The following is a 26,108-nucleotide window of genomic DNA, read 5'->3' as shown; positions in this document are numbered from 1 at the left end:
TGAACTCTTTAATAAATGAATCACTTCTATGTTCCCACCTTTGTTTATTAAACTGTAGAAAATGTTTCCATAAGCATTTACTACTTTCGATCAATAGTCTTTATCTTCTAGGTTAAAAAATATCACATCTTATGGTTATGCTATTTATTAACAATATAACAAACAATAAAACAAAGACAAATAATTGTTTACAGTATATCAACTGTGAGAAAAAGAGTGTATCCAAAGTCATCTTTGATCACTGCTACAACCACTACTGCAGCCTTTTATTTCTGGAAATATAATAACAACATTCAGTTCTTATATTCTAAGAAGATAAATGTTTAAGTCTCTTAATGAAAAGCTATCTTCACATTTGCTCTTGAGGTAAGACTTATACTCAGTTCTCTCAGGAATTGAATCCCTTTAGTCCTTTTTCTTTGTCCTCTCCTCAGGTATCAAACCTAATAGCCTCTCCACAATAACAGTTAAAACTCGCCTCACAGACTCTACATAAACCCTAATTTCCCCAAGCCATATTTAGTTAGACTGTGGTTTCAAGGTTTTGTTGCCTCTTAAACATAAAATAACCGTAATTAGAATCTCTGTGGGCTAGGATATTAAAGTTGGTTATACTCTCTAATAGAGACTAAAACACTTATCCCATATAAGAAAATACAAAGTATAAGGAGAGAGAAGTAAAAGCAAGGGAGATTTTCTGGAGGCATAATCCCTGTGCTTTAACAGAAGCTGGGGATTAGAGGAGAATTTTATTTGAGAGTGGCCAACATTTACAAATCAGGGTTTGGGTTTATTGTTTCATTGATCATCTAGACTTCTGATGGAGAAAATGCAGTTTGAATTGATAAGTGTGTCGTGCACACTTTGTTTTTTTCTTCTTGTTAAATCTTTGTGCAGAAACGTAGGGATGAGAAATGCAGTGTCACGTACAAAAAACAGCTGTTAGATCAGTTTGACTGGAGCAGAGTGAATAAAGGAAGGATTATGAAATAAGGTTGGAAATGTAGACTTCCAGATTGTGGAAAGTCCTATATTCCAAACTGTCCATTTTGTTTTTTATCCTATAGATAACAGAGAAGCCCTGAAGATTTTGAAGTGTATGTGGGGATGATGTGATCACATCTGTGTGATAAATGGTTTAGAAATGGAAGGTACAAGGAGACCAAGTAGGAAGTTGTTATAGTAGTGCCGATGGGCGATGAGACTAGTCAACCAACAAGCATTTATTAAGCACATGTTGTGTGCAAGTTACCAAACTAGGTGCTGGGGATGCACAGAAGGCAAGAAGGATCTCTGCTCTCAAGAGTTGACAATCTAATGGGATGATGTGGCGGCAGAATTAGCATGATTCTGATTAGGTAGGCAGTGGAAAGAGCCCTGGACTAAAGTCAGAAGACCTTAATTCAAATTTCACACGACACAGTTAATAGTTGTGTGACCTTAGGCAAGCCACTTAACATATCTTGACCTCAGTTTCCTCAAATGAAAATGGGGATAATGATGGCACCCACCTCATCAGGGTGTAGTCAAGATGCAGTCACAAAACAGATGAACACTACTTTGCAAACTTTAAAGTGCCACTGAAACGTTTGCTTTATGGGTTGTGAAAGGGTGAGCGGTGTCAAAGAGTTGGGAAGAAGGTGGCCCCCTGAGCAGAAACCGGGACAGCTAGGAAAAGGGGGGGAGTTTGGGGAGAAATAGAAATGTGTTTCTTTTTGGACACACAGGGTTTGAGATGCCATTTTAAAAAGTCTCACTCATCTGCCTCTCCTTTCAGCTTGCAGCTGTTTGTGATGTTTTTGTGGAGAACTTTGTTCCTGGCAAATTGAGCAAAATGGGTCTGGGCTACGAAGAAATAAGCGAGATCGCTCCTCATATTGTCTACTGTTCCATAACAGGTACTTCAGTCATTTATCTAATATTGGGATTCAGGGGTCCTCAGGGAGGAGGATGGAGAGCCTTCAAGGGGAAAATAAGAAGCCTCTGAACAGTGATGCTTTCCCCTAAATAATTTTTTTCTTGGCCAGTTCAGCCTAGAGAGAGGTGGGATCCTTTATAAAAAATTCTCTTTCTATTATACCCTTAGTAACCAACTATAAAAGCGAGCATTGCATTATACAAACAAGAATTTTTGAGGAGCTGGAAAACTTTATTTGCTATTTATTTAGGGGGGAAAGACAGTAACAGAATGCTGTGTTTGCCCCCGTCCCCTTCTGACCTGCTTTTCTGTGGCTTTTCCTGGATTTTGTGGGTGCTATTTTCTTTACTTTCCCTGTTGTGCCATCGTCCATATGGTCTTTCAGTTTTGCCACTTTACGTAGCATCTTGTCATTTACACCTGCATTTTCTTATTTGTCTTTGGACCAGGGAAAGGGCTTTGATCCATTTGAAGAGAGATTGTTGAGAGTACAGACTCCAAGGAGGCAGGCACAGGATGTGGACACAGGGAGCTCCTCTGATTGGTTCCCAGGGATTGGGGCCATTTCTAAGTAAATGGGTGGACAAAAGTCAGGGTGGATGGACTTTGGTTGGATGAGTCCTTATAAAAAGCAAGGTAGTTGGGCCGTCCCTTCCCTTCCCTTCCCTTTTCTTCTCCTTCCTCTCCTTCCCTTCTTTCCCTAGTAGGAAAAACACCTTGTGAGCTGCATTTCCTTGCCCAGGTTCGTGGCCCGTCTGAAGACTTCTGCAGCTTTAAGGGTGGTGAGACCTGGCAGAATCTATAATGGTAGCTACCAGTAGTCCTGGGAAGCACCCAGAGCTTCTCCCATCTCCCATCCCCTCCCTCCTGCCTTTCCCTCCCCAGGCCCTCTGCTGTTGGGTGAGTGTGGGATTGTCCCATCTTTGATTCTCATTCTGAGTTGTCCAGTTACTGGCCAGTAGCACCCCCTGGTGGTTAAATATAAATTGAGGTGAATAGACAATTGTAGTAAAAGTCCAGCAGGACATTCACAATCCATGACCCCGGATGGAAGTCTTGGAGATGAGGGACACGGGGCCTCGGGCCATAAAGTCATAGCCTGATTGCTCTAGTCCAAGCACTCACTTACTTTATAGGTGAGGAAACCGAGGCACTCTGGGAAATCAGGGGCTTGCCTCGGCTCCCACAGAGGTGGATTTCCCAGACCCCCCAGCATTCTTTATACTACACCACATCGCGATCCCATTTTGAAAACACCAGGGGGCCATATAAATGTCCGTTTTTATTATTGTCCCCCATCTACGTGTCTTTAATGGTCATTGCTCAGTCTTGGAGCTGCCGGGGCCTTAAATGTCCAGGTGAGGAAACCGAGGCACTCTGAGAGAGGTCGGGGCTTGCCTCGGCTCCCACAGAAGTGGGATTTGGACCCAGACCCCCCAGCAGTCTTTAAACTATACCACATCGCGATCCCATTTTGAAAATACCAGGGGGCCATATAAATGTCCGTTTTTATTATTGTCCCTCATCTAAGGGCCTTTAATGGTCATTGCTCAGTCATGGAGCTGCCGGGGCCTTAGCTCCTTCACTTTACAGATAAGGACGTGAGTCACTCATCCGAGGTTCTGCAGCGAGTAGTAGGAGAGCTGGGACTGGAGTCGAGTCCTGGAACTCCGAGCTGCAGTCCCTTTCCCCTTTCTCGGAAGAGAGCATCTCCTGCCACTCAGGGTCTGCCGCAGGGTGGTCCCTTAGCAAAGCGAGCTTCCCTGGCTGCTGGCCCTGCACCGTCCTTGGTGCTTCCCAGCCAAGGGACTCGTGTTTGATTAAAAGAGGCAGATCTCACTCCACTTCCCCACGGGACCCTCCCGTTGTCACAAAGGGAACAGGCGGGTAGAACCACCCGTGTCCAGTGCAGCACTGGGCTCGCCCTGGTTACTGGGCGCTGCTTTGCCCTCACACCTTCTTCCACACGAGCTCCCGTGAACACACATTTAATTATCAGTGTTACTAGAGACCTAGAGGTGAGGGATGTCAGCAAAATTAGAGGCAAATATAGAAACAGAATTAATCCCCCGATCAATCAAAGCTCTTATTAAGCAGCGATTATGGTGCTGAGAGTTGGGGTATACTCAGAGTATCAAAAAAGAAGCCCTGACTATGTGCAAGTCATGGTGTTAGATGCTGGAGATGCAGACAAAGAGGGGAAAAGAAGGTAGGGAAGGGAAGAAACACTTATTAAGTGCCTGCTGTTTGCCAGGCAGTCGGGTGACAGTGAATAGAGTGCCAGTCTGGAGTCAGGCAGACTCATCTATCTGGTTTCAAATCCACTTACCAGCTGGGTGACCCCAGGCAAGTCACTTCACCCTGTCTTCCTCAATTTCCTGATCAGTAAACTGAGCTGGAGAAGGAAATGGCAAAGCACTCTGTTGTACTGGTCAAGAAAATTGCAAACGAGGTCATGAAGAGGCAGACATGATTGAAAATGCTAAATGCTTTCCAGGGTTATGTCATTTGAGCTCAACCACAACCTTGGGAAGTAGGTGCTATTATTTTCCTCACTTTTCACTTAAGGAAATTGAGGCAAACAGGTTAAATGACTGGTCCAAGATCACACAGGTCACATAGTATCTGGGGTTGGATTTGAACTCGGGTCCTCCTGACTTTGTGCATTCTGGAATCTCCTAATGACCTTGAGGTAAAAATGGATCTCGTCCTCGAAAACACGTAATCTGTGCTATGATGTTCATACGTAGGTATTATGTAAATGTGTTTTATATAAAAAGCATTATTACATTTCATGTCGAATAGGTACGATGGGATTTGGAGGAACAAAAAAGACCAGGCTGTCTCTTGCATTTTCCCAATTATATTCCACACTCATGTTGCAGTTCTCTCTCTGACTGTGACTGTGTGGTAGAGGAGGCAAGGAGTGAGAGACTTCCCTCCCCGTGGAACTGTCCAGATGTGAAATGCTCAGGTTGACGCTATCTTTCCCAGCAGCCCCCTCTCCCAGCCACCATCCCAGTGGAAAACCTTGTTTCTAGGGGACCGAGAGGGAAGCCGCTCCCTGCCGCGCCAAGGGGCAGGGGATACTGGTCCCTATCTGCTCGGTTTCTCTGCTCCATTTACTGAGGTGGAAATCATCCGCAAGCTTGCTGGCACGGGGCTGTGAATTGCGTGTTTGGAGAAGCCGAGGTCACGTGTGGCTGCCGAGTTCAGACACGGATAAGGCCCCCCTCCAGAAGGCCGGCCTTTGGCCCCGAGCTCGGCTCTTTCCCAGGGGCCTGCCTGGGCCGCCGGAGTTCCGGATGCCATCTCCACGGCCGGTGGGCCCCGGCCCGTCTGTTCTCACTCACATGTTGGCTGGGGGCTGATAAGGGTAACTCTAGAGCTGGCCCAAGTTTTACGTGTAATCACTTCTGACAGCTACGCTTGGGAGCTGAGGAGGGCAGACTCACAGATAGTCTGTTCTGGTCACGCGGGGGCGTCCGATTCTGGGTCTGGGCCTGCGGGCGGTCAGCCCAGAGCTCTGTTTTGCAGTGTCCGTTCTGGAGCATGGACTTTAGGGGGCAGTCTTGAAAAGGACATTGTTGCCCCAAGGCAGATTCCCGGGAATCTCAGCTGTTTCCTGGACACCATTAGGTGGGAGACACTCTGAAAGGAGAGAGCTGGGCGCTCCGGGAGAGCCCTTGGGTGGGGGAGCAGCTTCTCTGGCCCTGGGGAGCCCAGCATCGGGCAGACGGCTTTCTCGGCATCCTCTGTGCTGTCTTGGGAGGTTTCATCTTTCATAGGTTTTGGCTTATCTTCTTTTGGGAAGGGGAACATGTGACCTCCCGGGTCACAGAACCACAGATGGACCTTTTACACGACTGAGGCTGACATCCTCCCTTGACAGAAGAAAGAGACAGCCCTCCCCCCCCCCAAAAAAAAAAAGGGAAGGGAATTGTCTAAGAAGGTGCAGCTAGTAAGTAGAAGAGCTGGGATTTGAACCTTGAGAGAGGAGAAGGAAACCACCCCGCCTCACACAAGAAACAAGGGGCAGAGTCGGAACTGCAGGCCAGATCTTCTGGTTCTGCGGTGAGTGTGGGGAACACAGTACATAGAGTCAGAAAGACCTGAATTCAGATGTCACAGCCCACATGAGTAGCTGTATGGCTCTGGGCAAATCACTTAACTCTGCTACCTCAGTTTCCTCAATTATAAAATGAGGATCACAAGAGCACTTACCTCCCAGATTGTTGTGAACATTAAACAGATAATAGTTATAACTCTCAGCGCAGCACCTTACACATAGGAGATATTTAATAAGTTATTTCTTTTTTTTCCTTCCTTTAAAAAAACTTACTAATGTGTCTTTTTAATTTTATTTTTTCATTTATGGAATAAACATTTCCATAACATGGAACAATAAAAACAGGCGATTGTGCAGATCAGCCATGTGCGACTCGCTGTCCCATTCAAACATACAACAGAATTATCATGTAAATTTCTTTTCTTCCCTCTCTCCTCTCTAGAGACTGTTAACATCATTCACAAATAGGGATAGAAATGTAAAATTATTCTACACACACTTCTATTTATCATTTCTTTCTCTGCAGATAGATAGTGTCTTTCTTCATATGACCTTCATATTGGGTTTATTTCTCCATAACACAGTGCAATCAAAAAATATGATTGCACACGAAACGGCATATCTACTGTGCACAACTTGCAATTCCTTTCAAATATACCACAGAATTATCATATAAATTTCTTTTTTTTCTTTCTTACCTCTCTCTGCTCCCCTCCCAAGAGATGGCTAGCATTAGACACAAATGAATACACACATGTATGTATATGTGTAAAAATTATTCTATAAATTCTATAAATAAATTTATCAGTTCTTTCTCTGGATGCAGAGAGTGTCTTTCTTTATATGTCAGTTATAGATAATTTGGATACTTATAATAGTCAAGATAGCCTATACACTCACAGTCATTTTAATTTTTTTATTAAAGCTTTTTATTTTTCAAAACATATGCATGGAAATTCTTCAACTTGCAAAAGCCTGTGTTCCAATTTCCCTCCCTTCTCTCATGGGATGGCAAGTAGTCCAATATATGTTAAACATGGTAGAAACGTATCAGTCATTTTTTTTTTATTATAGCTTTTTATTTACAAGTTAGATGCATGGGTAATTTTACAGCATTGCCAATTGCCAAACCTTTTGTTCCAATTTTTCCCCTCCTTCCCTCCACCCCCTCCCCCAGATGGCAGGTTGACCAATACATATTACATATGTTAAAGCGTAAGTTAAATACAATATATGTATACATATCCATACAGTTGTTTTGCTGTACAAAAAGAATCGGACTCTGAAATAGTGTACAATTAGCCTGTGAAGGAAATAAAAAATGCAAATGGACAAAAATAGAGGGATTGGGAATTCTATGTAGTGGTCTACACTCATTTCCCAGAGTTCTTTCACTGGGTGTAGCTGGTTCAGTTCATGACTGCTCTATTGGAACTGATTTGGTTCCTCTCATTGTTGAAGATGGCCACGTTCATCAGAATACATCCTCATATAGTATCGTTGTTGAAGTATATAATTATCTCCTGGTCCTGCTCATTTCCCTCAGCATCAGTTCATGTCACTCTCTCGAGGCCTTTTGTAACAGTCATTTTAAAAACAAACACATATCCAGTGTTCTCTCGATTCTTCTCATTTCATTCTTCATTATTTCCCGCAAGTCTTTCCACTTAGAACAAATATCAATGAGCTCATCGTCATTACTAGCATTCCATCACAACCACACACCAGAACTTGTCCAGCCCTTCCCTGATCGCCGGGCATCCCTGCAGTTTCCAGTTCTTTGCCACCACAGAGAGAGCTGCTGGAAATAGTTTAGAATTAGACCTATTGGACATTTAGAAAGGTTTGAGGGACATCGTTTCTGACTAATTTCAGCATTTTATTATTAAGGCCCATCTGGTTATTAATAAAAGGAATATGGACCTATTTGGAAATAGACCTATGGGACATTTAGAAAAGTTTGAGGGACATCGTTTCTGGCTAATTTCAGCATTTTATTATTAAGGCCATCCAGTTATTAATAAAAGATCCAAAGCCTCTTCCTTTCTACTATATCACGCTGCTGCCATAAGAAGCCTTTTGGAAGTACCTACTTTATGCTAGGTTTATGACCAGAGATAAAGAGAGGCATTCTTTTCTCCCAAATGGAGATGGAAAATTTGTAATTTGGATATAAATGGATTGATGATTATTCAGGAAAAAATTGATAGTAAGCCAGTTCTAACTTAGCATTGCTATGGTGCTTTAAGGTTATGCATATTTTTCTCATTATATCCTCACAATAATCCTGTGAGGTAGGTGATGTCATTATCCTTTTACAGATGAGGGAACTAAAGCAGAGGTAAGGGGCTTAAAGTTCTCTGAGGCCGGATCACAGATCCATGGTAGCTCCCACCCTGGGCTGAAATGGCCAAATCACCTGGCTACTCAATAATGCTTTCAGTTGTTTCTTGGGGCTAAGCTGCCCCACTCTCATGACTGTGAACATTCTCCAAGTGCTTCTCCCCACTTTTACCTTTGTATTTTTCCCTCTCACTGCATTTTGTGGTTTTTCTATGTTTTCATGAATGGTTTTACATCAATTGCGTGATGTGCTATTCTTTCTCCAGCCTGCCAGGGCTTGGGGATGTGTAATTCTTTCTTTTGCCACAGGCTTTGGATCTTGGTCATTAACATGGTTGTTTCCTGTCTAGAAGTGAAAGTTCTTGGAACTTTCCTCATGGAGACACCCATCTTTATTCTTTCCTGTGTGAACAATGAAGGTGAACCTGAACTCAAGAGTTATAGAGATCTAAAGAACAAAAATTATAGATGGCAAGAAAATAACAGAAGTGGTCAAAGGTTGTGATACTGCTGATTGTGAGGCAGGAGAGAGTGGAGGAGAAGGGATGTGTTCTCATCTCTCTCTTCTTCGGTGGGCATGTTGGTGAAATGGCTTCAGTTTCCTTTTGGAGAGAGAAAAAGCCATACAGACTTCTTGGTGGTAGTAGTAGTAGTAGTAGTAGTTGTGTGTGTGTGTGTGTGTGGTATTAAAGGAGGAGGCTATTCCATGTGTAATTTCATTTCCATTTGTAAAGTGTTATATTCTTTTTTTTTTTTTTATCGTGCAGTTCTAATTAATCAGCATTTGTGGACCATCTATTCTGTTCCTTGTGTAGCACATAGAAGCTCTGCACTCACTTTCTTGCACATACAGGTCCCTTTCTCTCCTTTAAGATCTCTTTGGAATATAAGCCCAGTAGAAACACTGCTGGGTCAAAGGGGATGCTTAGTTTGATAATTTTTTGAGCATAGTTCCAAACTGCTTCCCAGAATGGTTGGATTCATTCACAACTCCACCAACAATGTATCAGTGTCCCAGTTTTCCCACATCCCCTCCAACATTTGTCATTATCTTTTCCTGTCATTTTAGCCAATCTGAGAAGTGTGTAGTGGTATCTCAGAGTTGTTTTAATTTGCATTTCTCTGATCAATAGTGATTTAGTGTGTCTTTTCACAGATGGAGGGATGTCTTAAAATGAAGATGAGTCTTAAAATAAGAGAGGGACTCTGAGAGGGAGAATTGAGCAGGAAGTATGTCAGGCATGAAGAACAGCCAGTGCAAATATTTGGAGTGGGAAATGGAGTGTTGTTTGGGCCACCATTTGTTTCCACATCCCTAGTTGTTGGGCATCTACTTCATTCCCCCTTCTTTTACTTTATAAATATTTGGACCTTTCTTGGAAGTGAATACCTATAATGGAAATCTCAAGGTCAAAGCCGATGGACATGTTAGACACCTTTTGGGAAAAAGTATAACTTCAAATTGTTTTCTCAAAGGGTTTAGCACATTCACAGCTGCACCTACAATGACTTAGTGTGCCCGTGTTTTCACAAAATTTCTCCAATACCGATTCTTCCCATCTTGTCATCTTTTCCAGTTTGGTGGGTTTGAGGTGAAACCTCAGAATTGTTTTGATTTGCATTTCTCTTGTTATTAGCAACTTGGCAGAATCTTTCATGTAGCTGCTAACAGGAAACAAAATTCAAAGGGTTCGGGAAAAGTACCCATAGGATCCTTAACCCCAAATTCTCTAAGGCAGTGGGGTCCAATTCAAGTAGACATGGATCCTTGCCAGCCATATCTGACTTAGGGATTTAAAAACTTTCAGAAATATTTTAAAATCTTAAATTAAAAAGCATAAAAATACAATCCACAACGTACTATTATTTGTGTTTTATTGTTTTATTTTGCATTTTTTTTGGTAAAATTTTTCATTTTTTTTAACCTGGTTTGTCCTCACTCAGGAGTTTTATGGACCACGTGACCGTCAAGCTAAACATTTGACACCAGTGCTCTAGGTCAAATTAGCTCAGGGAGGATGGAAGGCTCTCAAGAATGAAATGAAATAGAAACAAAGAGAAACAGTTCTCATGAGGAAGAGAAGGGAGAACCAGGTAAACAGACTGAAGTAGAAACACAAAAAGTCATTGACCCATTTAGGTTAAAAAGACATTTGCATTAAATGAAAACATCTCAGTTTTTGATAGGCTGAAAAGAAAATGGCATGGTGCTGGAGGAAGAATGTTCAGAGGGCCCCAGCTTAAAAGAACTTGAAGCTGATGAGAAAAGAACATGTGGTGTCTTTCATTGGACTCTTAGGGTCACGGGCAGAGATCTGGGATCAGTTTTGGGAGCATTGCATCCGGTTAACCTGTTCCAAGGAGTGTCTGATGACCCAGCATGGAAGCCTTGTCTCCAGGCATATGTTTTAGGATGAACCTTGTAGAGAGAGACCTTTAAAGAGGGAGTGAGCTGCTGAGGAACCCTTGGTCTCTACCATATAGGAATCACTTGAATAAACTAGGGATGGGCTTCAAGTCCAACAGGAGAAAAATGGCTTCTCTTCTCTTTTTTCAAAGAGGCAGTTCCTCATAGCTTAAGAAAATGTTCAAGGGGCAGCTAGGTGGTGCAGTGGATAGAGCACCAGCCCTGAAGTCAGGAGGAGCTGAGTTCAAATCTGACCCCAGACACTTAACTTCTTGCTGTGTGATCCTGGGCAAGGCACTTAACCCTTACAAAAGTTGCCCCGCAAAAGAAAAAAGATATCTTAAGAAAATGACAGCTGCTGAGCTCAGTCCAACCCAGTACAATGAGTAAGTCTTATACCTGATTCTAGAACTGATTTCCCAAGTCAACACTGGGGGAGCTGTGGCTGGACAACAGTTCTTGTCAGAAAGATTTCTAGAGTTTTAGGGGACTGCAAACTCAGCTGACTGATTTAAGTTAGCCAGACACTTATTAAGGGCCTATTATATGTTCCAGACAATGTGTAAAAAAAAAAAAAAGCAGTAGTTTTTGCCTTTAGTTTTCATTCATAAGCAGAATCTATAGGGTCATTTAGGAAGGGCCTGTTGATGGGCTTGGAAGGGGGACAAGGTGGTGACTCTGTGAAGCTAGAGTCTACTTTTAATACCATTTGGACATAAAATAGCCAATATTTATGTCGTGTCAAGGTTTACAAAGTGCTTTTGTTACAAATATGGTTTCATTTATTCCTCACTACGACTCTGTGGTATCTCCATTTTATAGATAAGAAAGCTGAAGTAGAGAGGTTTATCATTTGACCACAGTCACACAGCTGGTGAGATCTGAACTCACCTCTCCTAACTCCCAGTCTGGCTCTCTCAAATTATAGCATGTTAGTGTAAAACCCCCAAGCCTCTCAGCTGATCTTGGGCTGCTTGGGAAACATGTAACATCCAGGGCATGTTTGGTGAAGAGTCTGGTCACACAGCAAAGTGGTCAGTCCTGCTTTGTGTGTTTTAGGAAGGTCATTGATAACTGGAAAATATTCCAGGGGAAACAAGTAGGTGGTGAAGGGTCCTTGGTCTATACCACATGAGCATCAGGGATGTGAAGAATTAGGGGTGCCTTGATGACCATCTTCAAGGTTCTGAAGGGCCTGTTACTCCTAGACTTGCAGAATCCCCAAATTGGAGGGAATTTCGGTGACTGACTCTTCCAACCCTTCCTTAGCCAGTGGAGGAAACATGGCATTGTGAAAAGTCTGCTGAGTTGTGGGATGGCAGACCTGGATTCAAATCTTGACTCTGTCCCTTTCTACCCATGGGACCTTGGATAAGGTCAGTAACTTCCTTAGACTCCAGGTTCTTCATGTCTTAAAAGGAAGGGGGTGTGGTTGGACTCACAGACCCCACCTTCCCTGCTGGGGATCCTCCATCTTTTGTTTAAAGATCTCAATGGTGTGAGGCAATGAGGCTCAGATTTCACATTGTGAAATAAAGCTTCTAATGTTTGTATCTACAAAGTCGGTGTGAGAAAAGCACATGTAAATGCTCAGAAATGATCTAAATATGAGCTGTTGTAATCGCTGAATTTCACTCATTTGTGGATCCATTTACCATTTGTGTCTCTCTGGGGAAATCAGTTACCTCCTTGGGACTCAAATTCCCAGTCTGTCAGATGTTAGAGTTAGATTAGAAGGTCTCCAGCTCTAAACTGAAATGGCCCCTTCCCCTGGGCCTTATAGGATTACACTTCACAGCATGTGTAACATCTCATAAATACGCCAAAATTCCCAGGATCCACAGCTGGAAAAGGCCTGAGAAGGATGACTTTCCCCATAGTCAGGTTTAGAATTGGTGTTCCCAGGACACAAGGATTAGGAGTCTTTTCACTATTTTTGGTCCCGCCACTGTCCCTCTGGAGAATATTCTCCCAAGATTCCATGGTTGGGATTCTCCCTTCTCACTTCTCTGGTGGGAGAAGGATCAGTTAAAACCATGGGAACTGGTTCTTGGCTGCAAAGGGCACATCTCATTTTATAGACTGAAGCCTCCTGGTCCTGTGAGCTTTGGGGCAGGTGAATATTGCTCTGGAGATGGATCAGCAGTCTGCTCAACCAGCATTCTTGCCGTGGGTACAGACCTGCCAAAGGAACGGACATCTCATCCCTCAGAAATCATGTCTGACTTTTATCGAGTGCTCTAAGTTTCCACAAAGCAGATACACCTCATAGGAAGGTCACTAGACTCAGGGGATCTGGCTCAAATGCCATCTCTGGAGATGATTTCCTGGACAAATCACTTTACTCCTTGGGCCTCGGTTTTCCCTCTGAACTCACTTAATTCCTGTTGGCTGGCTCCCTGAGTCTCCTCTCCCATCTGACTAGGGAGCTGGAGGCTGGAGCACCAAAGTCCTCCCAGTGCCTTCCTTTACAGGAGGCAGAAGCCAGACTCTCAGCTCCTGCTGCTCTGCCTGATTTTGCCTCTGCTCTGTGCCAGATGTTTTCTCCATCTTTCTCTCTTCCTTTGGGTGTTGTCTTCTCCCATTAAGATTAAAAGCTCCTCTTTTATTAATTGTAGCCACAGCAGGTTCAGCACAGAACCTGGCACTTAATAAATGTTGATTGGACTGGAACAAAAGGCTACTTGGATGGAGCTGGGAACACCGTTCTGCCTGAGCCTGATGCTACCACAAAGGACACATCTTGTACTTCTGGGCACTGGGGTGTCCAACACCCCTTCTCATTTGTGCTTCCCTGCTGCCATTTGTCCTGCCTGGGCTGCCGCTTCCTGGCCCCCCCCCCCCCAAATTCCCAGGCCTGCTGCCCTTTGGCAGGAGAGGAGAGGAGTGGAGGCCGGGCCTTTGTATTCCTTGGGGAAACAGGAACAGCCGGGCCTGGTTTCTAGTCCTGTTTTAGACTGGCAGGTGGAGAAGCCAAGAGTCTCCTCAGGCTGGCTTCCACTTGCGAGCACTGGTCCGAAAACTGCTCCTTTAAACTCTGGCTCCCCATGCAGGAAATAGCTATCTTGTCTCGGAAATCAGCAATAAACATGTTTATTGCCCTCAGAATGAGGAGCTGGGCACATCTGGCTCTGGCTGGCCATGCCTCCCTTTTGGCTCTCCCCTCTCTGATTTATCTCCCACACCGCTGCCAGATGGATATTGCTAAAACACCAGGAGACTCTTCCGGACCCAGGCTCCAGTGGGTCCCTACTATCGCCAGGACAAACCAGACAATCCTGTCTGACACTTAAGGCCCTTCACAGTTTGGCTGCGGTGCTGGTCTGCACCATTATTATTCCCACTCACCCCCACCCATCTTGACTTGTGTTTTCCAAGTTCAAGATAACCTTCCATTAAAATATTGGCACAGTTATTTGTGTTTGCTTCTCCATGGCCTCATTTGGGGTTTTTTGGTAGAGATACCGGACTGGTTTGCCGCTTCCTTCTCCAGATCACTTTACAGATGAGGAAACTGAGGCAAACAAGGTAAAGTGACTTGCGCAGGATCACAGCCAGAAAGCATCTGAGGCTAGATTTGAAATGGGGACGATGAACCTTCTTGACTGTAGACCTGGTCCCTCAAAAGGGGTCATGAAGAGTTGGACACAACTGAAAAATGACTAAATGAGAACCAAAATTTTCTTTGCAAATATATTTTCTATCCCAAGCAGTTTGCATTAAAAAGTGAGCTCACAATGTTTTTGCCTGCCTTTTTATCTCCAAGGCTTGTCGCAATATTTGGCCCAAACTGAGTTCTCTGTGAATGGTTGTCTGTCGGCAAGTTCCACATCCTGTCATTATCATTACTATTATCACTAACTGTGATAATTATCTGTATTATATAACTGCATATATATAATACATATATATAACATGTATATTATATATATATCATATAATTGTAGTATCACTAACTGTGTAACTAACAAAAATATTGATAATTATTATGGAGGACATAATATCACATCATTAAAATAACTCACATTAATAAAAGACTGAGTATTATTATTGTATTATTATTGCTATTTCCACACTTGTTATTGGGTAGAGTATATAAGATTTTCAGGATGTCTCATTTTCTCTTTGTGTCCTATTACAGTCTAGCACAATAAGCATTTAACAAATGCTTGTTCGGGCACCTTAATGTGGAGGTTTCATAAAAGTTCTTTTCTCAAATGTCTTTTGCAAGTTTCCGATAATCCGTCAGCTTGGGGGCTTCAGGGCGCTGACTCCAGCCCCACACGCGGCTTGCCAAGGCCGGGATTGATCGGCGGAACCCGGTGACATCGTTCCAGAGGTCTCTCGTATAATTCAGGGTGACCAAATCCTGATGCTATTTCTAGAAAACCCTGATAAAACTGCAGACAAAATCGGGGCTGGGGAAGACTGGCTGTCTGGGGCAGGCCGGGGTCAGAAGCCTCAGTGACTCTTGGATCTCATGGGAGGAGAATGTGAATGGAATTTCTCAGGAAACAAATCAAGTTCAGTATCTGTGACTTAGAGCCTACATTGTTTTTTCTCAGAAAATTTTCCCCAATTCACATTTCCCGGAAGTAAAGCTGAGGAGGAGAGAGTTATTGTAACCGGAGTCCGAACGGAAGTCCCCTTTGCTAACGTCCCCAGAATATTTGCAGGTTCTAATCTGTCTGGGCCCTGGGCTGGCTGGTCTGAATCAGGGATTTTTATTTTTGTAAATCTCCCTGATACTCAAGGGGCCACCTACAAAGGGAATGAAGTGGATTTGTGAAACTCCAAGGCTTCCTTTGCTGTCATTCTGAGGGGGAACTTTTTTGTCAGCCCTCTTGCCTCCCTTGAAATAGCTAATCCTTGAAGAGAAGCAGTTTCTGAGATTGGGAGAGTTTTAGCAAAGCATGGCTAGAGCTTTTCCTGAAATTGTTGTCTGGAAAAGGGGTATCGCCCACCGGGAGAGAGGGGTCCCAAGCTCTGTGGGGTGGAGAATGTATTAGTATGAAACAGTGCCAGAAATCTGTTCTAAGTACAGATGTTGCTACTTTTAAATCTACTCATGACTTCTAAGACATTCAAGGACCATAAGGCTTTGGTACTAATTACTAAGCTTGGATGGGCTTTGATCTGGGGGACAGTTAAAATCATAGATCAGAGATTTAAAGTTGAGGTAATCGAAGAGCATCTGGCCGCCTCCTTACATGTATCACCCCTCTCTTTAACAACAAATTGGAAAGTATTTACTGAATGCTGGGAGAAAGAGGGGATACAAAGTTTAGCTAATGTGTGGTCCCTGAACTCACTGTGGAGGAGAAAGAGCTGTAAAGTGATTCATCAAATGGATCTGTTATCTCAGCAGTTCCATCATTCCCTCCGATAAAACTTTGTTTGCCCATTTTGTTGGACTGATGACTCTTTTCCATGTCTTCCCAGAAGTTTGCAAGCCCACCCTCCATGTTGGAGAGCTTCCTCACTTTCTTTTGGTTTTGTGGGGACACCGATGGAGCAGTTGGATCGTTCCCTTGTCAGCTCTCATCCTCTACCTACCTGGTTCTCTTCCTGTTATCAGTTTCTCTGGTGACATCTTTTACTTCTGTTCAGATTTACCTACTGGTTATACACTGTAGCCTGTTCACAGCCACCTTGGACAGCCCCATTATCTACTGGGTGATACTAATTTTCCATTCTTCAGATACTGTTGTCTTCCATGTCTTGCAGCTTTGCAATAACATGTATTAAATGTTGTATTAACAATGTATTAAAAAGATGGGTCCCCCTTTACCCAGGAGAAGCTTGGGATAGTTAACATGGTTTCCAGTTTCCTGAAGGCAACATCATTTGTTCTCCTCCTTTACTTCAGTTCTGGGTCCAGCTTATTGTCCATTTGTCCTGTTGTTCCCAGGTAGACACGCTGGTATCCAGCCAACTGCAGACCACATGCATTCATCTTGGTCTATCTGTATTCTGGAGCTAACCAAATAACTGATGTTCTAGAATTATGGAATCACAGAATTTTAGAGTTGGAAGGAACTTCTGTGGCAATCTAGGGCAATCAATATCTGAAGAGAATCTCTTCCTCACATGCCTGACACAGAGTTCTCAGTCCTCCTCTCATGGGGAAGCCCATTTACTACCTCATCAGGCTTGTTGATATCTCTAATATTTATGAAGTTTATCCTGATATCAGGCCCAAGTTTGTCTCTGCATTTTTCCTGCTTCTGTCTTCTGGATCCCAAACAGCATAAATCCCTTTTCTGTTTGTCAGCCCTTCGGATACCTGTCACGGCCATCCCTCCCCCGTCCTTCCCGTTCTCCAGGCCAAACAGAACACCCAGTTGTTTCAGTGGGTCCTGATGGACTTCTTCACTCTTTTAAGATGGGCTATGTCACTGCTGATGTGCTAAATGAAGGGTTGTTGATGGCGGATGATCTGGGAGAGTCTTTAATTTGGGCTTTAAATGAAAGAATATGCAAATGTCGATTCAAGAAATGAGGAATTTTGTCCTAATATATCTCATGGGGTCATGGAAAATTTAGACACTTAGAACTTTTTTTTTTTGTAAAATTGGAATTTCTTAATGGATTCAGTTAGTTTTGAACCAAAGATAGATTTAAAACCGGGAAACAATTCTATGTTTGTTTGTTTTTTAAAATAAAATTGTGTATTGACATAGATGTTTCATTGATAATCCTCAAAAATAGAAACTTCATTGTCATTTCCTTGTGATTGGCCCCAAACCACTTGCTAGAAACCTCTTCCTGCCTTCCCTATTGCTGTCCAGGCCACCGCCAGGCTCCCAGTCCCAGAGGTTCCCAGTCATCCTGAAATCCTCCTTATCTTTTTCACCCCAGCCTCACCCAATCTTTTGCCAAAGTCTCCGTTTCTTCTTTGAAGTGTCTCTTGAATCCACCTCCTTTTGTCCTCTGCCACAGGCAGCCCTTGTCCCCTCATGTCTGGACTATTGCTGTAGCCTGCTGAGGGTCTGTCCGCTTCAAGTCTTTTCTCACTCCCATCCTCTGTCAAAGTGATCTTCCTAAGCCCAGTCTGACACATCCCTCCCTTTCCTCCCCTCATCCCCATTCCGTCCACTCCAGAGTCAAATAGAAAATTCTGTTTGCCTTTTAAAGCCTTCCCTAGCCTGGGCCTTTCCTAATCTTTCTAAACCTTACTGACCCCCATATGCTCTGCAATATAGTGACCCTGACCTCCTGCTGTTTCTTGTATCTCTCAACGCCAACCATTTTCACCGGCCTTCCCTCCTGTCTCCTCATCCGCCCCCTAGATTCCTTGGCTTCCTTAAGCCTCAGCTAAAGTCCCAACTCCACAAGAGGCCTTTCCCTGTGCTCCTTAAATCTGAGCATCTTCCTTCGGAGATTATCTTCGGTTTGCCTCACTATCCACCAAGAAACAGTCGCTCTCACCATAATCCTCTCTGAACATCACTGGCCCTATATTGTCTTCCTCATCAGACCCTGAGCTTGTGGAGATCGGATTGTCTTTCACCTTTTTTTGGATCCTGAGCGCTTAGCCCAATGTCTGACACAAAGTAGGGGCTTACTATGCTTAATTATTGTTGACTGATTAATCTTATAACAGAATTTAGTACAGGAAAAGCGTTCAATTGTAAAAATGGGGATAATCATGGCTCCTATCTCTCAGAGCTGTTCTGAGAGAACTCAGAGAACTCTCTCAGAATTGTTCTGAGGATCAAATGGGGTCATGTTTGTAAATCACTTAGTTCAGTGCCTAGTACTGTCCGGGCTCCCGCTCTCCAGTTCCATCTCCCATTTCTACGCTTTTTAAAAGACTTTCCCCTGCCTGGAATACACTCTCCTCTTCTGAGAATCCTTAGGTACCTTTAAAGCCAGCTCAGGTATCACCTCCTGGGTCCCCTCCTTGCCGCCCATTCCCTTTGGAATTACTTTGGCTTTACTTATCAACATATATTCTGTTTCGGCCCGGATGTGAGCTATTAAAGTCTGGTTTGGTTTTCGGAGCAAGTTTTAGCGGCCCGCACAGAGCCGTGCATAGGGTAGGTCTTTAATTTTTATTTGTTGAAGGGGATTATTTGTTTCATTAATCTTTATTAAATAAAGACACGGGATGGGCTCCATTGAATGTTCTCTTCTTGGCAGGAGAGTGAAGCTAAAGGTGTTTCTTGTTTCTTTGTCACTCCTCGGGGATCTCCATTTATCTGGATTGAATTGGAGATGATGTTTTTCTTCCCTAATTGCAGCGAGGTCTGATCCAAGCCTTTTTTTTCTGTTCTTTACCCCAAATGTCATTTCCCCAGCTGACGTGGGGCTATTTGCAGTGTGGGAATGTAGCTATCCAGTGTGGGAATGGTGTGAGTCTGGCCCGGCTTTTTGTTTTCTTTTCTACCCCTAGAATGTATTTTATGTTTCTGTCATTTACATTTGGGGTTTGCTGCTGGATGGCCAGGCCCTCCAGACATGGCTGTTCCCTGATCTCCGCGTGGGGAGCCTGTCACCATCCAGGAGAAGAAACGGACCTTTGGTGGAGGGCTCACGTCAGCTGCAGCTGCTGTCACACGGGTCTCTTGTAATGGAGAAAGCCTTGAAGGCCAGCTCTGTGATTTGTTTTCATTGAATGGGTCTCTTTGATTCAGCTTGCCTTCCCCGGGCTGGTTGAATCCCAGAATTACTTGTTATTACATGTTAAAGTGTTTGGGTGCTTCTCCTCTCGGGCTCGGATCACTGACTCCCCCGGTCGCTCCCACTTGATTTGGTCACACTGGCCTTGAGCCCTCTTTTCTGAGTGAGCCTGGTGGTCAGGGAGCTGGGTCTCTCTCCTTTGGGCATGTCTGCCTCTCTGGTCACCTTCTCAGTGTCTCATTCCATAGAGTTTCCTTTCAAACCCAGCCATGTTAAGGATTAATGGCTGCTGCCCGACCACTCCCACTTAGCCTCCTCTACTGCTCCTGACTTATTTTTGGGTCCCCGAAGTAACATTTTAGAGGCAGCAAGATGGGGGAAGTGGATAGAATACTGAACTTGGACCCAGGAGGACCGGACTTCAAATTTCACCTCATACTTACTATCTGTGGACCTCGGGTCTCCGTGTGCCTCAGTTTCCTCAGTTGTAAATGTGGATACTAATAACCCTTATCTCACCCAAATGAGATTATATTTGTAAAGAGCTTAGCACAATGCATGGCACATAGTAGGTATGTAATAAATGCTTGTTTCTGCTCTTTATGCTTTGGGAAGCTTTTTATTTTATTTTAATTTTTTTTAAATTTTATTTTATTTAATAATAACTTTGTATTGACAGAATCCATGCCAGGATAATTTTTACACGACATTATCCCTTGCAATCACTTATGTTTCGTTTTTTCCCCTCCCTCCCTCCTCCCCCCCCCCCCCCAGGATGGCAAGCAGTCCTATATATGTTAAATATGTTGCAGTATATCCTAGATACAATACATATTTGCAGAACCGAACAGTTCTCCTGTTGCACAGGGAGAATTTGATTCAGAAGGTAAAAATAACTCGGGAAGAAAGTCAAAAATGCAAATAGTTCACATTCATTTCCCAGTATTCCTTCTTTGGGTGTAGCTGTTTCTGTCCATCATTTCTCCAATGAAACTCAGTTAAGTCTCTTTGTCAGAGAAATCCACTTCCATCAGAATACATCCTCATACAATATCGTTGTCGAAGTGTATAATGATCTCCTGGTTCTGCTCATCTCACTTAGCATCAGTCCATGTAGGTCTCTCCAAGCCTCTCTGTATTCATCCTGTATTTTATTTTAATTAAAGTTTTTTTTATTTCTAAAACATATGCATGGGTAATTTTTCAACATTGACCCTTGCAAACACTTTTGTCCCAACTTTTCCCCTCCTTCCCCCACCTCCTCCCCCAGATGGCAGGTAGTCCCATACATGTTAAACATGTTACAATCTATGTTAAATCCTATATATATATTTATACGGTTATCTTACTGCACAAGAAAAATTGGATCAAGAAGGAAAAAAAGAAACTGAGAAAAAAAACAAAATGCAAACAACAACAGAAAGAGTGAAAAGCTATGCTGTGGTCCATGCTCCGTTCTTTGGGAAGCTTTTAAAAAAATAAATCAGTATTTCCTGTTTTTAGCTCTGAGTCCCTGATTAGAAATCTTGCTCTGGGAGGTCCAGGGGTTTCCAATCTCCCTCCCTTCCTGGACCGTCTCCCATCCACCCCTTCCCCTACTCCATTCAAGCAATCAATAGTATATAGTCTGGTGCTGTCACGGATCAAGAGCTTTATCACATTTTCTAGCTTAAGAAAAATAAGTAAGAGGCAGCTAGGTGGTGCAGTGGCTAGAGCACCAGCCCTGAAGTCAGGAGGACCTAAGTTCCAATCTGCCCTAGACACTTAACACTTCCTAGCTGTGGGACCCTGGGCAAGTCACTTAATCCCAATTGCCTCAGGGGGGAAATAAAAATAAACTTGTAAACATGAAAGACAAAATGTCTCCTTGGGAGTCCTCAGGTTCAGGGGAATGGAGTGGGGTTAGAATGAAGATCCCTGGCTCCTGTCTCTTGCCTAGTCAGCTTTGATCAATCTGGGCTCAAGTCCAAGCTTCGATTGTGACACTTCATGTCCATTCCTGGGACCAGGAGCCATCCATATATTATTCAGGGCCCTGCTCACTCCTCTTCCTACTTCTCTCACTCTCTCCAGCCAGAGATGGGAGGAGCAAGCCGGTGAGTGAAGATCATTACTCCTTTTAGCTCATGGAAAGGGCAAAATTCTTCAGTGGAGTCAAGGAGGGGGCTCTGGGGAGTTTCTGTTCTAACTGACAGACTTCCACGTCTAGCATCCCCATCCCCTTATCCCTAGTGCTGAGCACAGGCCCCGACACGTATTAGGCAACTGATAAATGTTTACTGATTGATTGATGTGCAAAAAATCTGAGATCAGAGAGTTCCCTATTCTTCCCTTTGGTCAGAAACTTTAGAATCATTTGCACAATTTGCTGCCATATACTTTCAGGGCTGAAATACACAAAATCTCTCTCAATCCCCTTCGCTATCTTCCCTTCCCAGCTCATACAGGATATGGTCACAGATCTGAGATGTTGGTGTAGTAAAAGCCGTTAGCCACCTTTAAAGAGCAGCAACTTCATTCTCTCTTTATGGAGTCAGAAAGTGCATCTCTTTGGGTGGGCCGAAAATTGATAATATTCCTGGGAAGTTTAAATAGATAACTCCCGAGCTCAGCCAGAAGTTTGGAAATTGGAGACGGTGTAGACATGAATAGTCCCCTTCTTAGGGGGAGGAGAGGAGTTTCTCTTCCCACTCACCACTGGCCTTGGCGTCTACAGCAGAGTGATTCACTCATTTGAAGTCAAGGTCAAGGGGGTCTGAGGCCCAATTGAGGGAGCAGAGCCATATATTCTAAAAAGACAGAAACACACGGAGAGAGACAATCATTCAAGGCTATAAACATCTTTAAGAAATGTGACCCCTGGCAAGAAGAGAGCTGGAGAGAAGGCTGGCCTTGATATTCAAGAGCTGAGATGCAGCTAAAACTCCCCCGGGGAGAAAGGACTTTGAGATCCTGAAGGGCCAGTGGAGTGGGTAGCCCGAGTCACATGTGTTCCTTACCATCTTTGTCGCCTAAGTTTGTACCTACTTTCCTCATGGACTGTGTGTGCATTTGTGGGGAATTGTGCCCCGGTTTATGGGCGCTGCACTTAATATATTTTTGCTAATATCTAACTTTGTCTACTTGATTATAAACGGGAATCCCAGCAGTGGAGATTGGAGACTTATAGTGGTAGGAGTTTGGATCAACACAGTACCTTAGAACCTTGGGGACCCAACTGATGAGTATAAAGTCAGGCTGAAGGAATACCACAAATGGGTTCTATGTAAACCTAACAGAAAAACACAAGTAGTCACATAGAACCATGAATTTAAAGCTTCAATGGATCCTAAAAACTCTCCAGTCCAATGAATTCCTAATCCTTTCTTCAGTGGTCCTTTATCCAGTATAATTTTAATTGGATTATGGTTTAATATTTCTGCTAATCTGCATATGTTTGTGAAGTTGCTACATCCTAATATGTAGTCGCTTTTTTGTAAAGGTGCTATACTTACCTGAGAAGTATGTATACTCCTTTCTGGTAAGTGTGAAGCAAGATTTAAATCTACGTCATCTTAATTTAAATTCAGCACCTTGTCCACTCTGATAAGTAACTTTGCTTTCGACTTTTAAAAAATCATATTTCATATTAATATTATTATCAATTATTATGTATTATATTCATATTAATAAGTATGCCTAAATATCAGCACACATGAAGACAATAAAACTGGGTATAGCGAACACAAAAATGTTCCCATAATCCATGCTACCAAAACAGCAGATTAACATGAACCACAAATAAAACAGGAGCATTTTTAGAAGATGCAGTAATTAAAATGTTCATCAGTGAGTATTATCATCTGACTGCACTTCCAGTTTCCTTTAAAGTATAATAAATAAGTCAAGTCTGGTCATAAATAGAATAGACCTATCCTTCTTCTCTGCTGGTGATTACTGTGCCCACAATTGGCCCTGGGCTAAATGATATTATGGGTCAGTCATAGCCCTCACACAGAATCCCAGTTCTGTATTACTACACCTGAACTTGGAAGGGCTGAGAAAGACTATTTGGTGTTTGTTTACCCTTGGAGTCTCTGTGGCTGAAGTTCTAGGGAGGAAAGGTGCTCCCTCTGGGTTTAGTCCACTGTCCATCTGGGAAACAAGAAGGCTATTTCTTTTTAACAATTTTTTTATTTACAAAACATATGCATGGATAATTTTTCAACACTGACCCTTGCAAAACCTTCTGTTTCAACTTTTCCCCTCCTTCCCCCCAAGTCCTCCCCTAGATGGCAGGTAGTCCCATGCATATTACATATATCCAATCCAATATATGTATACATATTTATAGTTGTCTTGCTGCACAAGGAAAATCAGATCTAGAAAAGAAAGAAAAAACCTGAGAAGGAAAACAAAAATGCAAGCAAACAATAATAGAAAGAGTGGAAATGCTATTTTGTGGTCCACACTCATTTCCCATAGTTCTCTCTCTGGATGTAGCTGATTCTCTTCTTTACTGAACAATTGGAACTGGTTCAGATCATCTCATTGTTGGTAAGAGCCTCATCCATCAGAACATTGTATAGTCTTGTTGTTGCCATGTACAATGATCTCCTGGTTCTGCTCATTTCCCTCAGCATCAGTTCATGTAAGTCTCTCCAGGCCTCCCTGAACTCATCCTCCTGATCATTTCTTACAGAACAATAATATTCCATCACATTCATATACCACAACTTATTCAGCCATTCTCCCACTGATGGGCAGCCACTCAGTTTCCAGTTTCTTGCCATTACAAAAAGGGGCTGCCACAGACATTTTTGCACATGTGGGACCCATTCCCAAGAAAGCTATTTCTGAGATGCTTTGGACAGCCCCAAAAAATGACTGATCATGTGTATTCAATAATCTGAGCAGGTATCCATCATTTCCATCTAGCTGCCAATAAGAGAGTTCAACAAACCATCCTACCAGAGATAAGTAGTGGTGGTGGATTGTTTTTCTAGAGCCTCCACCATGGCCTCTGACTGTAAACAAGATAGTTGTCTAGGCTCTACAGACTAGAGGCAGTTTCCATTTTTGCCTTGCTAACTTTTTGACTCCACGAGCACCAAAGCTTTTCAGAAAAACCTCTTTGTCCTTGCTGAAAGGCTTGCCAGTGATTGCAGACATTGTTCCATCCCTTGTTTCTGACAGTTCTTCTGAGTTGACCTCTTCCCTTGATGCTTAGCTTCTCTCTCACCTGAGAAGCCATGATGGTTGGGGGGTGGGACCTGTGGTCTCCCATCCTCTGAGATTCTAAAGCACCAGTCACTAGGCTGTGGCTCAGAAACCAGCAGGAGGGGAGAGAAAGCCTGTGGCATTGTTCCTGGAAGTGTTATGGTGACCTGCCTAGGTCACAGAGCTCTCACCTGCTAGAGGCAGGATTTTAACCCAGGGCCCTTCTGAAAATAAATGGAGCGCTTTCCTCATTGTACTACACTGCCTCTTATCATTATAACATGATAAGAAAGCTAAGGTAAACTCTTCCCATAGTTTTAAAGTATCTCCATATGAATTAATTACCTTCAGTCATTCTTGATGTTCTCTGGTCCTCAAACTATGGGCCAGATGCGGCAGCTGAGGACGATTATCCCCCTCCCCCAGGGCTAGGAAGTTTCTTTATTTAAAGGCCCACAAAACAAAGTTTTTGTTTTTCCTACAGTCCGGCCCTCCAACAGTCTGAGGGACAGTGAAGTTGTCCCCTATTTAAAAAGTTTGAGGACCCCTGTCTAGACCCTTATTGCTGTTTAAAAGCGGAAGAGCTATGATCTATAGAAATCAGGACCTTTGGGTGTCTTTTCCCTCCCCACCCCCATTTTCATTAGGGGAAGACCTGGACTTCTCTCAGGGGAGGTGTCTGGGCTTGTGGCCAGAAGCCTGGAATGCCCCGATTTGTCCCCTGCAGGGCTTCTGAAGATTTCACTCCTCTTGGGGATCACCTGTCCCAGAGAAGCATCAGTTGGGTGCTGGGCAGAACTTCCCAGCCTGATGGAGCAGCCCCCTCTCGGCTCCTTGTTGGACATCACATGTTGGTGGCTGCATGGAGTCTCCATGTGGTCTCCGTGTGGTAGAGCAGAGATCCTGGAGCTCAGGGGTTCCCTCGGGAGCTCCCACCTGCCCACACTGCCCTGGGAGTCCAGACTTCCTCTGTTTCACTGTTCAAGACCCATGCTTTCTTGCCTTCCCTCTGCTCTGACCATCACCTCTTCCAGAATGTTCTGAGCTTTTCTAAAGGGATGCTTTGTTATTTTTCTTTGTTGCTTTCTTTCTCAGCTTTTATGTGGAAATCGGCCAGCAAACTCCCCCGGGGGGATGACTTGGTCTCTGAGTCAGAGATTGCTTCTGAACTGAGTCATTTTAAGATTTTCCTTAATTGTATTTTATTTTTGTAAAGTGATATAATTCTGAGCTCTGTGAACCTAAAACTTTTTGTTGATGATCTTATTTCAATGTGATTAGTTTCCTTTGTCACCCTATGGACTTTATGCATTTAAAAATAGAATTCTGAGAAGTCCATAGGTTTTGCCAGATGGCTGCCAAAGGGGTCCATGACCCAAGGAAGCTTAAGATCTCCTGTGGTAAAGCAAGAAACTCATTGGGAAATTGGAAAAATTTTGATGTAATATTGTTTCTAAATGAATTCTGGATATATTTATCACTATATGAATGAATGAATGAGTGTGTGTGTGTGTGTGTGTGTGTGTGTGTGTGTGTGTAATTGTAAG

At 43.3% G+C, this 26,108-nt stretch overlaps 1 protein-coding gene and 1 long non-coding RNA gene across 3 annotated transcripts in view; one reads left to right on the top strand and one right to left on the bottom strand.

The window, feature by feature from the left end:
• SUGCT (succinyl-CoA:glutarate-CoA transferase) overlaps positions 1 to 26,108 on the top strand; it is a 558,844-nt gene that overhangs the window by 15,149 nt on the left and 517,587 nt on the right. For both annotated transcript variants that reach the window (XM_051978583.1, XM_051978590.1), the window contains exon 6: positions 1,778 to 1,898. In XM_051978583.1, coding sequence (XP_051834543.1) covers positions 1,778 to 1,898 — 121 coding nt within the window. The remainder of the gene's footprint in view (positions 1 to 1,777; positions 1,899 to 26,108) is intronic.
• Positions 14,790 to 16,681, bottom strand: LOC127550038 (uncharacterized). The gene is made up of 2 exons (XR_007950764.1): positions 16,294 to 16,681; positions 14,790 to 15,338 (listed from the first exon to the last, which is right to left on the bottom strand). It is a non-coding gene; the product is annotated as an uncharacterized LOC127550038 (long non-coding RNA).

Source organism: Antechinus flavipes, chromosome 1 (genome assembly GCF_016432865.1).
Source record: "Antechinus flavipes isolate AdamAnt ecotype Samford, QLD, Australia chromosome 1, AdamAnt_v2, whole genome shotgun sequence".
Lineage (NCBI taxonomy): Eukaryota > Metazoa > Chordata > Mammalia > Dasyuromorphia > Dasyuridae > Antechinus > Antechinus flavipes.
Note: the sequence above shows the minus strand (reverse complement) of the source record. Positions and strands in the feature narration are given on the sequence as shown.